The sequence below is a fragment of the Solea solea genome, chromosome 8 (genome assembly GCF_958295425.1).
Source record: "Solea solea chromosome 8, fSolSol10.1, whole genome shotgun sequence".
NCBI lineage: Eukaryota > Metazoa > Chordata > Actinopteri > Pleuronectiformes > Soleidae > Solea > Solea solea.
In genome coordinates this window covers 22334592-22347558 of record NC_081141.1, presented here as the reverse complement: position 1 = coordinate 22347558, position 12967 = coordinate 22334592, and the positions used below count along the sequence as shown (strand labels likewise).

The window sequence follows — 12967 nt, the reverse complement described above, 5'->3', positions numbered from 1 at the left end:
AATCCCCATCATTTGAAAAGCAGTAAAACATGAATCTTTGTCCCACTGCAGTTGCTCACGCAGCCAAATCTTCCCAAATATGACGCACAATACGAGTAAGTGTCAATTTGCTCATGTTGTGTGGCTTTACTGGCCAGTGAAGTAGTGTTCATGTGACCTCGAGCTGATAGGGCTGCCACTGTAACTCTCTCTGACTGTACTGCTATGAACGAAACATGTCACATGACTCCGTCACCCACCACCACCATTGTGTCGCCGCTCAGTGTTGTACTGTGGTCATTTATAAATAGTGTGGCCTCTGTTTGAACAAAACAGGACACAACTTCAAATTCATGGCGATCACTCGAGGGATCCCACTTCTGACACCAAGTTGTTCTGGCAAAAATTGTCGTAAAGGTGTCCGATGAAGAAATGAAGTTGCTCTGAGGCACAGAGAAAAATCCCATAGCTTTATAGTTGGTGTTCGCACCCTAAGCTTATCTGTGTAGCAGGGAAATATGGCCTTGGGTCCCAGGAGCAGGCAGCTGTTTCGTGAATCAGTTTCATGCGGGCATTACTCAGTTTGCTCCAAGTGTTTAGACTAAGAGTGTTTGAAATAAGATGGGCAGTATGGCGGGGTTAGAGGTGAGAAAAGCTAATAGCATTTAGGTCAAAGGGGAATGCCTTAGATGTGCTTCTACAAGCAGTGTCTTGTCTTGGGCCCTTAGTGATGTAACGCAGCTACACAAGTGTGTATGCTGAAACAAGTGTTATTTTCTATGACAAGATGCATAGTTCCACTTTGTAAAATTCTTCTAATAGAGCCCATGAGAAATTTAAGCAGTCTCAATTAGGGTTGAAACTTACGATTATTTTCTCGGTTAATCGTCAGATAATGTTGATCAGCAAAAGTGGGCTGAGGGGAAATCGGTTCTGGTAATCTAACGTCTTAACATCTCAACGTTTTTCTTAATTTACTCTGTAAAAAAACATGCAAATTGATTATAAAATTAGTTATAGTAGGAGGCACTTAAAATAATGCAAACGTCCCTGTGGCTGTTGCTGCAGAATAAGAAATCAATTCAAGTTAATATGAGGGCTGACTTTCCCACCAGTGATATGCTCCGGTCTGACAGCAGAAAAGCAAAAGGGCAACAGACGGTCTACTGGTCCATGAGGCCTCAGTCGTGTCAGACTGCATTAGATCACAGTAAAACTGAAGAGAAAGGACAAGGGAGGGAAGATGTTTAATGGCACACTGTTGCGTGACTTAATGTCAGGCTCGGAATCTCCCTGGAGGCAGAGTTATGTCTCATCAGACAGACAGAAGACTCATCGACTCTCACTCCCACGCTGAGTAAATAAACCAAGAGTATATTTCTGTCCACACACACACACACCTCTTCATTAAATCATAATCTTAACTATATTGTACATACTTCTAACAAATTCATTAACATAAAGTCACATTTTCTATTTAACATAATTATGGCAAAACAAAAGTAATAAACAAATATGCTTATGCACAATTTATTGGCCTTGCGTACAAAAAAATAAAAATACATCTACATGAAATAACTCTATTAAGTAACGCTAGTTTGGTTGTTCTCAGTCACATAAATAAGACATGGAGGTTCCCACAGTTTGGGCATCAGCGAAGAACGACCTGAACCAGTCACAGTCTCTGTTGTACTGCTGCACACAGCAGCACCTCGGATAAGTGGAGCTAAACTTAGAGCGCTGTATCCCACTCACATAACAGCTGTAGTAACCTTTAAAATGTCCTGAAGTCCACCACATCTGTGCCGTTTTTTTTGTCTTTCTTTCCTTGTGCCGGTTTTGGACATTTCTTTTCCAGTGGACAATCCTGAGTGGTGTGGCGAGAGGAGCCACAGATTGTGTGGAAGATTTATCAGACACCACCCTGGTCAGAAAATGAGCTTCTTCTTCATCACGGCTGAAAATAAAACAAACACCGTCGTCAGAAACAGAAGGAGGAGACTAAAAATGGCAACATTCACTTTATACTTAGTCTATGTTTAGGACAATAGAGCCAGATACTGCATCTACACGACATATGCAAGTAAAACAAGCCTATAATGAACGGTCTGCGAACCACTAAAGTTTCCATCCACTGCAAGTGTTTGGAAATTCACCCTGTAATATTCTGCAGCACGGAGCGTAGAGTCGGCCAAGTTATTTCACAAACCATACGATTAGTCGGGGAAAAGCTTTGAACCTCTGTTTTAACAGAAAAGTCCTCCCATTAAAAAGACATGCCCTCCCACAATCCACCGCGCTCAACACGTGTGTTCGGAGGATTTCACTGCAGTTAAATGTGCAGCCAACACCCTCTGAATTGGTAGTTTCAGTGCAGTGGTGTTCCAGATTTATGGAGCTCGGCTGCCGACACATGAACACTTTACTGACTACCGAAATCCACAAACAGTCAACACATGACTTTGGCCTGACCAAGACCTTCTGAAATGTCTAGTCCTTTTAAAACTGGTCTCAAACATTTGTTCAGACACTTTCTCTCTCTGTGTTCAAACCACAATTTAACCTTTATACTATAATACTCACTCCCAGCTTTATTTAACTTTGGGCAAACCAATGTCAGAGAGGTAGAATAGAGATTTTATAAATAGCAAATACACTCTGAGAATGAACGAATGATGTGACTGAAAGCTTGTATATTAGCAGTCTTGTATAAAGTACCTAAAAGGGATGCTTGAGTAAAAGCACGAGTATCTAACCAGAAAATGGCTTTGGTAGAAGTTAAATGACACCTTTTATGATATAACTTGAGTAAAAGTCTTAGAAGTATATGACATTTACTAAACTTAAACTAAAAGTAGGAGTGAGGCATTAAAATTGAGTGACTGTAGCTCAGTGGTAGAGCATGTTGTCTTTCAACTGGAAGGTTGTGGGTTTGATTCCCAGCTCCACTGGTCTATATATTCTATGTGCTCTTGGGCAAGACACTTAACCCCACTTTGCTCCTGATGGCTGTGCGAAGTGAATGTGAATGGTTGTGAATGGCAAAACAGTCGCGTAAAGCAGCTAAAGCAAGTCATTAAGATAGTTAAGGGAAATGTAGTGGAATAAAATTAAAGTATACATTATGTGAATGTTGTGCTTAAGTACAGTAACAAAAGTACTTTGTTACATTACAACACTGTATACTAGCAAACTGTCAGTGAGTTTTATTTGTCGACATGAAATACACAGGTTTTACCAGAAACATTAATTAGGGTTCCACTCCAGGTTTATGAGAGCCAGGGTTGTGAACGGTGGGTCACACTAAATACTTGGCAATTTAACTTGTAGAAGCAGTGTTTTTGTGCATTCTTCAACAGCACATCCCAAAGATTCTCAGTGGATTCTGTGGTGGCCAGAAAATGCTGGTCTTTCATTATATTTATATCATGAGCTGACCTCATTTTTGAGCATGTAACATAACTGACTGATGCAACTCCAGATCATAACACTGTCTCCACAGGCGTGTATGGTAGGCACTAAATATTACAGTATGTGTCTTTTTTGGAAGTGAATTATGTATGATGATGTACATTGTGCTAGTTTTTTCTTCTGTATCGTGTGTCGCTATCTTGTCTTCTTCAAGAGAAAAGCTGGAACTGCTGTGTGTTTATCCTCAACATCTTAAAATATTAGTGACACAGTGCTATACTGTGTTTATATACTTTTTATTACGTCAAGTAAATCAAATCAAATTGAAATACGAGCTTGGATTGTGTGTGTGTTCCTTACTTGTCTCCAGTCCTTCTATTTTCCTCTTAAGCCCAATAGTTTCCTTCTCCCTCAGAGCCTCAGCTGAGCAGTTGGGTCGAGGGAGCAGAGGCCCAGGAGTGGGACCAGGCCGATTACTGAAGTACGTCATTTTCAGAGCCTGCAGAGGAACAGATGTAGGTTTAAGTGTGTCATTACTGCAGATATGCTATTGTATCTTAGCAATGTCAACAACTTGATTCAAAGATACAAAGAGCTATAGGAAACAACAATATAAATAATTCACATAGTCCATGTTATGTCTTATCTTGCTTTAGGGGTCGTTCACATCCAGCATCGATTAACACTTTAAAAGCATGAAGGAGCCAAGACACTGGTCTTGGCTTTGATTACTAATCAATTACTAAATGACTATTTTCATTATCGGTTTGAATATTTTCTGGTTTCTTTGAGCTATTTAACAAATAAATAACACATATGGACAAAACAAGACATTTGAGAACATCATTATTTCCAGGCTTGGGAAAGACTGATGACTGAACATTTTTTCCACATTTTCTGAAATTTACTCTCAATCGAGAAAATAAGCTGGGAGTTGCTGAGATGACTGAAGGCGCTGCAGCTCCAGAAATGTTTTTAAAAATAAACATTAGATTACCAGCACTGATTTTCCCTCATCCCAGATTTGCTCTTCAATGTGTTAGGGGGGGAAAAAAGAAAAGAAAAACCTGCCAAATCTGGAGCAACCACGCCATCATCAAGTGCTTTGTCTGGATGATGGAAGTTCAACGCTCATTTCAGACTGGACAAAGACCGGTTTGACCTACTTAGTTGGCCCAAGTATCAAAAGAGCTGTTAAAAGTGCTTTTGCTTTGTGTCAAAACAACCTATTGTTCACACAGCATGTGAACGGCTCTTTAGCGTGCTCATCACCTGTGTAGCTGTAGTTCTCGTTGACGGGTTAAAGGTGAAGAGGCCCTGTAGGAGCTCTAGTAAGTCGTCCCCCGCTGCACTGAATATATGTTCCAAAGGTGTGCCGGGAAAGATTTTGAAAGACACATAATCTGGCAGACTATTCATTCCCTGTGGAGACATTTAACAAAACAAGTGCATAAAAAAGAATTTCAACCATTTGACTAAAGCAAATACAATTAAGACATTAAAAACAGAAACCAACAGGCCAAGTCTCTTCTGTTGCCGTCCCAAGGGCCTCAAAGATCTTAGTCAGTTGGTCAAGATCTGAGTCTCCAGCAAGGAATGGTATCTACAGCATAGGGAAACATACACACATTAGCATTGACATAAAAAAACTCTTTCCATTGTTACTGGATGAATAGCTCTTTGAAGTGAGGTTTGTGTACCCGAAGGAGTAACTCAGCCAGGATGCATCCCACTGCCCACATGTCGACTCCCACTCCGTACATCCTCGCACCAAACAGGAGCTCAGGAGAGCGGTACCACCTACAAGACAGAGAGTATAACAGCTGTCAGCCAATTAAACCGTAATAGAGCAAGATGCTCGGCTCAATTAAAAGGGTAAAACACTTATAAACGCCACTGTTACTCAGTGGTCTCCTTTGTAGAATGCAAACTGTCACATGTCCTCACTAAACAATCTCCCCACTCTCCTCCTGAAGTATGTGATTCAGCTGAGCTGCTCTTCAAGAATTCTAGCGAGTGCAGAACAGGAGGAGTGTAATTCTTTGTGACATCACAGACCTGGTAACGACTTGGTGGGTGTAGACTCTGTTGGGGCTGCCAAAGGATTTGGCTAAACCAAAATCAGCCAACTTCAACACCCCATTGCCATCCAACAGCAGATTATTGGGCTTCAGATCCTGATATAAAAAGAAGCAAAAACATACTTTAATGACATGAGCGTGTGTGCATGAAGTCTGGAGCCTTCTTTGTACTCGCACAAGGCACTGAGGTGCTCTCTGACACGAGCAGCCAGAGAGATAGCCTGTACACAATGTGTCAAAATGCTCTGAACTGTAATAGTAGATAAACAGGAGTTTTTCAGACATTGCATAATTCTTTTATTTAGACACTTAAGTTCTGTTTTCACACCTTGTTTATCTATGCTGCATTAGAGTAGTAAAAAAGAAGTCTGATAGACGTGGAAAGCTTCTGTGTTTCAAACAGAGTTTAATAAAGCTTTTATGCAACTTCTTTGTTACTAAGTTAATTACACGATTAAAAACTCCTCTTCAAGAATCCAGACCCACGTACAGGGTTCCCACACCTTGGTTGATTTCAAGTTCAAGGACTTTCTAGGACCAATTCCCTCAAATTCAAGGACCGAATGTGTGGACACAGCTTAAACAAACAAGTGAGACCTTTACCTAAATGTGAACTTAACTTCCTTCGTGCACGAAATTCAACCATTTTCAATAACCCATGTCTATTTAGGGCAATTTACAAACTTTCAAAGATATCAAGGACCCATGTGAACCCTGCATGTACAGTAATTGTCTCTCTGGTCTTATATATACACACACTATATATGTATGAAAATTCAGAGGTATGCAACATAGCGCCACAACAACTTTTGAAGCCCTTACACCCAACACACTGACGTATAAACCAAGTTTAAGAGCTCCCTTACCCTGTGAAGGACCCAGTGCAGGTGCATATACTCTAATCCCTGTAAAGTCATGAGGATGTAGGCCTTGATGTTGGCTGGAGTGAGAACCAGGCTGGTGTCTTTGATGATTACCTTAGAAAACAAAACAGAGGCTTAAGTAAAACCAGACATCTGATAACTAATAATCTCTGCCCATAGCTTCACATTTTTACAAGGCTCTTAACCACACATTCAAAATGAAATTAAAAATGAGAGGATTTAAGAAGACTGGGATAAATCTTGGTGTAGAAGTGGACACAACAGCACAGCTCAGACTAAAAACCTCAATTTTTTTCCACCAGCTCTCTCAGTATCCCTCTACACATTAGTGACAATTAATGCGTCCATATCCAAACATGTGGCCTTAAATACTGTAGGCTTTCAGCACCACTACTAAGATGAGCATCATATTTCACCTCCTATCTGCTGCCCGTGAGAGGCTAATGGCATCAATTCAACGTGAGAGTCAAGCGCAGAGTGATATTGATTATTTTCAAAGCAAGGTTATCTTTTGTTTTCTGCATTTCAGTGGCGGGCGCCCATCTGGAGCCTTGTATGCTAAAACAATCCAGAGGAGGTGGTGGAATAAATCATAAAAGCCTTAGTGACCTTGGTGAACCACTTACTGGTCCAATGGAAACAATCACACTGCACCGTCACCTTCCTCCTTGTATTTAAAGTGCTCGTATTCACTCACCAGATAATTATCACTGACAGTATTAAAATTATAGATGCCACATACTTTTAAGGTGCAGATCTGTTTGATTAAATCTAAAACGATCTGCCTCTGAGCTCTAGATGTAATGGCCCAGCAGTGAAATGCAACTTAATTTACTTCATTCATTACCATGAATGAATGAGTAAATCTTCATACAGAGTCACAGTCATATACCAGACACACAAACATCTGCAAAGCATGATTCAACAGCTTATGATTCGCCAATCTATAAAGCTCCAATGACTGATTCTTGTCTATACTGAAAGGAATTATAGTATAATTTTAGAATATGATTCTGTTGAATAGAATTAAAGGAAAATCAGGTTATTTCTCAGTATGTTTACAATTTACTTAATCAGGCCTGTTAATTAGAAAACACAATTAGTGTTAGTTGTTCAGGCTATTTAAAGTCCCAGGAAACAACATATTAATTATTCTGAGAGAAAACCCATGATCATTAGTGGGCTGATACATGAAACAGCATTATAATTATTCAATGGGTGTCCACATAACAGCAAACTGCTCCTCAGGGATAATAAACATAACTCTGAACTCTAATCTCTGAATCATTAAATGTTTCAGCAGCAAAGCAGATGTTGCTGACAACGTCAACAATGGCTCTGTTCAGTTCCACATGTACCCTGAAACAGACGATGCAGAATGGAACTCCTGAAGCCTAATTATCAGGGATTTTAATTATTGAATTATTATTGTTATTGAATATAATGACTAGTCAATTATTTTCCTCAATTAATTACATGGCTGTTTGGTCCATAACATGTTAATCAGTGTTTTCAAAATATAAAAACAAAAACATAAAAATAGACACAGAGAAACTGAACCGTCTCACCTCTAGGTCTGTTTCCATGAAGTCAAACACGAGACTGATGTTAGATTTGTGTCCAAAGGCGTCCAGGAGCTAACACACAAACACACAAACACACTTTACCTCAATTCAATCAATAAAGTCAGTTAAAAAAACATCCAAGAGAGCAATATAATAGTTTCACCCTCACCACTTATTTAATGCTCATATTGATACTCATTAACACTGTGAGAAAAAAGTGGCATTGGTGCATCCTATCTGTCCATTCATCATAACCTCACAACTGATAAACTGCATATGCCTATAAAAGGTTAAAACAAATGCTGTTTACTTACCCCAATGATATTTGAATGATGAAGCTCCTGCAGCAGCTTGATCTCTCTCAGAGCTGTCCTATTTATACCTGTGAACCAATATATATATATGTACCTTAACACAATGCAGTAGTTCTCACACGTTTTATACCAAGTACCACCTGAGAAAATATTGAGCTCAGGAGTAGCGATGATTGTGATGTGTGGTTAATTTGATCAATTTAACCATAATACTGTACATCTGGCTGTGAAGCAGTGTTTGACCAGCAGGGGGGTTTGTGAGCACATGAAGCCTCGAGAACCTTTTTATGAACCGTTAGGCTGGAAAGTTTCAAGAAGCTTCCTCTGACCATCACAATATGTATAAAAAAAACATTAAATAAGTGTAGCACTCACCATCTTTAGCCTCAGTTCTGTGGCCAACTTTAATCTGCAAGAAAAGCACAGATTAAACATGAACACAGCTAACAAAAGCTAACAAGACGTTCAGCCTGAAGTTGACGTCCTTGTACCTTTTTAATAGCGACTATAGTGTCGTTCGTCTTGTCCCTGGCTTTATAGACTGTGGCAAACTGGAGAAGAGAAACACACAGAGAGAAAAAACAGTGAGACTAAAAACACAGCACAGAAGACACTGCTGCTGTGGACACACAGCGTGGACCTGCCGGGCTTTGTTGACACACTGACAGCCTGCTAACAACTGTTAGCTTAGCATCATGGTGTCCACAACAACCTGCTGCGGAGTGACCGACAAAATAATGACACAAACCACGGACTCGTTTCTCTGCCTACCTGACCCTCTCCGAGGAAATCCAGTTTCTCATATCGTTTGGCTCTGGACTTCACATCGAGCGCCATGGTAGCAGCAGCAACTGTCACTTCATTAAAACACACAAACACACACTTCCTGCCCAGTTAAAGGTCCGCGGCGACTTTTTCCGGGTCAAAGGAGTTTTTCTTCAGACTAACACCGCCACCTGCCGGTAGATGTCATAATAGCAGCAGCAGTGGAGTAGTACAGTTTACAGACACAGTTCTGGAAACTGTCCACCATTGTCTGTCACTGTTAACACAAACGCTTCAAACTGTATTTACAAATCTATGAAAGCAGTTTTATCCGTAACTCTTTCACCTCAAAGACAATAGTGAAATAAAAATATTCCTGAGCATCCATTACACGATACATCAAAGTGTAGTGTACATTAACCCTTAGAACACAGAGGTTTTTTCCCCAATACTATACTAAAACTATAAGAATAATGTGCAATATAGAGTATCTTATATCCCTTTAATCAGCACAACCTAGGCAATCTGATGAAAAAAACAAATTTTTTTTCATTTTGACCAACTATACAAACACAACTGACCAAAAAGTACTTTTTTTGATTTAACTTACTGTCACAGGCACACAACAGAGATCAAGCAGTTTTCAAAGCTTCACATTGTAATAAAAATTGAAATATTGTAACAGAACAAAGACATCATAAAAAAAAACATATAATTAACAACTTAAATTACCAGGCGGATGTTTTCGTGTCAAGGCATGCTATTCCACAAAGTCTCTCAAAAGTCAGTCTATGCATGTCACTAAAAAAAATTAAATAATATATAATTAATGATACATAAATCATAATGAAAAAATCCTTAATTGAATAGTTAATGTGCTGCTTTACAACAATGCGATACTTCTCGTTCATTCATCAATTTTCGGTTCTATTGTATTCTATTTTATTCTATTACCTGCGTTACACAGGTGTTAGACTGTATATTTTTGTCTGTTTTCCCTCTCATAAAGCACTTAAATACATATTTAGCATAGTGCAGGAACTTTAAAACATATACAGTAAAATGATATAATATATATTAGAATTAGAATCACTACAAAATAACAATAATTCAGTATAATATAGCTATCATTTTCAAACGCCATATGACGTCATTCTTTATAAACAATACTAAATAAAAACAATTATGTAAAATAAAAATATGTTAATGATGAAACTATACTGTTCAGGCCCACAGTTTGCCTCTTATATTTTTTGTATTTCTTTTTGTATTTTTGCAGTTACCAGTCTGACATTGGTCCCCCGAGAGTCTCTTCTGTCAGTTAGGAAGGTTTTGTGATCCATGCACCACTGAACACATCTCTACATCCCATCTCCATACACAGTAGATACACTCACATCCCACAGGATTAGGCATGGCTCCTCTCCTTTGACCCTCCCTGTCTCCTTCCTGCCTCCCTCTCTCCCTCTCTCTCCCTCTCTCTCTCACACCCACACACACAGACACTCACACACACACACACAGAGACAGAGTTTCGTTTTCATGTTAAGTTTGACAAGAGAAGTGTGAAGGATCAGCAGGCCTAATACAGCCTCTTCTTCTCTCCGACACATGCACATTCATATCTTGACAGCTCACAGATGTGACTGACAGGATCGTATGTGCCCATGCAAGCATGCAGTGGAGAGAAAAGAAAAGAAAAGAAAAGGAAAGAAAAGGAAAGAAAAGTGTACTAGTTTTGTATGATCAACCTTTTGGTACACACAGGGCCGGCCCTAGCCTTCATGGGGCCCTAAGCAGAATTAGATTTTGGGGTCCTTTTTTGTGCCTGGCACATTCTTACCTTTATTGGCTTTAATCTAAAATGGTAACAAAACAATAATAATAAAGAAAGGAGAATGGTTTTCAAAGTGGCACAATACTACGAGGTGAATATGGTGTCAGCCCCCCCCCCCCAAAAAAAAACCAAACAAAACACAATGCATTTATTGTAACCACAACAAAAAATAAGCTATAATATATAATTATATTATATTATCATTGAATATTAAAGCAACACGACAAGTATTTTTAACAAAAAAAACAGAAGTGTAAAAAGATAATAAAATGGTTTAAGAACAAAATCAGTTAAGAAAAATGATGTAAAATGGGCAAAAGACGCACAAACAATAAAATAAAAATAACTCGATAATGAAATGCTCTAGGGGGCCCCCTGGTGGTCACGGGTGGTCACTTATGCCTTGGGCCGGCCCTGGGTGCACAGATGGACATAACTTACATCACAAGCTCTCAAAAAGCGAATGTGACATATTTATGTCCTCGTCTGATGTGAAGCTGCCACTGAAATATAAGCGACTCTGTTGTTTTGCTTCTGTAACTCTCACAGCAGCTCTGCGAACATAACGCACAATAAGTCACTTTAGGTTGAATGTCAAATTAGCAGATGGTGATGCTGTTGAGCTGCTGGCAGTCTGTGTGTGTGTGTGTGTGTGTGTGTCAGGCAGGAGGTGATTGAAACCACAGAGCTGCTTATCAAGCTCATAGGAAGTGGGTGTTTGGGTGTTGTTGAGCGAGGACATGTCGCATCACCACATCCTGCTGCTGGGAGAGAAGCTGAAGTTGGGCCCGGCGTTTTACTTGATATACTGTAAACAACAAATGCAGGCCAGGTGTCTTTTCATTTTCTGTGTTCGTGTGTGTGTGCGCATGTGACATGCGCGTCTGAAATGTGGTGCGTTTGTGGCCACTTTGTTCTTCCCTTTAGACACTATACACTGATTGTACACCTTTGATAATCCGGACAGTTTTTATGTAAGAAGTGTGTTGACACATGTCATCAGAGATTTAGGAAAGATGTTTTGATAACAATGGTGTTATATTCACAATTTGAATTTGAGGGCCATAAAACTCTGTTTATCTTTTGGTTTAGTGTTGTGGTCTGGGCTGTGTTACCCACAACCACTCACCCTCACTAAATCATCTTTATCTTAGGGTATTATGCATAATATAACAACAACAATAATAATGATATGCATAATGAGTTTACACCTTGTGTGGATGGATAGATAGATAGATAGATAGATAGATAGATAGATAGATAGATTAGATAGAGTTAGAACGATTTCTTTGTCAAATGAAGCAAAGAAACCAGACAAATGACCACAAGGACCACAGTGGATGTGGCCCTCCCTGTTCCTTGCTCAGGGGGACCCCCAGCCCTTGACCTGGCGGGGTCTCTAACTGACAACCTCTTCAGTCATAAGCCAAGTTCTCTTTAGCATTGTAATATAACAAAATACAAATACTTAGTTACTGTACTTCAGTACAAAATTCACACCTTGTTATTTATATTTCTAGCTACTTTTAACTTTTACTCCACCACATTTCCTCCAACTATCTTTGTTACTCGTTACTACCAAATACAATCAGAAGAAGCAGAGTTGGCATTATGGTCTGTGGCTGCTTTACACTACAGTTCTGCCATTCACACACTTCAACATAGGGTTAAGTGTTTTGCTCAAGGACACATATAGACTAGAATCGCATCAGGAATTGAACCCACAACCATCCAGTTGAAAGACAAATCTCCCGAGCACTGAACCGACACGACTAAACTTATTTCACTTGTTGAATATTTGCACCAACACTCGCTGTGATACACAAAACAACAGTCGTCACGGCCTCAGACATGAAGCCACCGCTCTGACAAGCACTTTCGCTTCATGCGTGTTAATGAGTGCAGTAAAGGTGTTTCCCACAGCTGCGACTGTACACATCACAAAATACACATCTGTTCCTGCTTTAGTGAGACGGAGACAGTCTTTCATGTCCCCACCACCATTAGGCATCACATTAAAAGGATAAGGTTTTACCAAAGGAACTTTTGATGCAAGTAAGTGAGTGAGTGAGTGAATGATTCAGCATTTTCTCAGTCAGAGCTGTATCTCACACTCACACACTCACACACA

General features: G+C 39.6%; 1 protein-coding gene across 2 annotated transcripts; it reads right to left on the bottom strand.

The window, feature by feature from the left end:
• Positions 1–1207: 1207 nt before the first annotated feature.
• On the bottom strand, positions 1208–10505 carry cdk7 (cyclin-dependent kinase 7). Of its 2 annotated transcripts, XM_058637187.1 has the most exons (13): positions 10397–10505; positions 9006–9190; positions 8726–8785; positions 8610–8643; positions 8235–8302; positions 7924–7992; positions 6338–6448; positions 5449–5567; positions 5091–5190; positions 4907–4993; positions 4663–4812; positions 3751–3889; positions 1208–1936 (listed from the first exon to the last, which is right to left on the bottom strand). In XM_058637187.1, the coding sequence occupies exons 2-13, from the start codon at positions 9069–9071 to the stop codon at positions 1908–1910; spliced, it is 1032 nt and encodes a 343-aa protein (XP_058493170.1). In that variant the 5' UTR covers positions 9072–9190; positions 10397–10505; the 3' UTR covers positions 1208–1907. The 2 variants fall into 2 exon arrangements, with proteins under 2 accessions (XP_058493170.1, XP_058493169.1); XM_058637186.1 differs by lacking the exon at positions 10397–10505 and having other exon boundaries at positions 9006–10364.
• Between the last annotated feature and the right edge of the window lie 2462 nt (positions 10506–12967).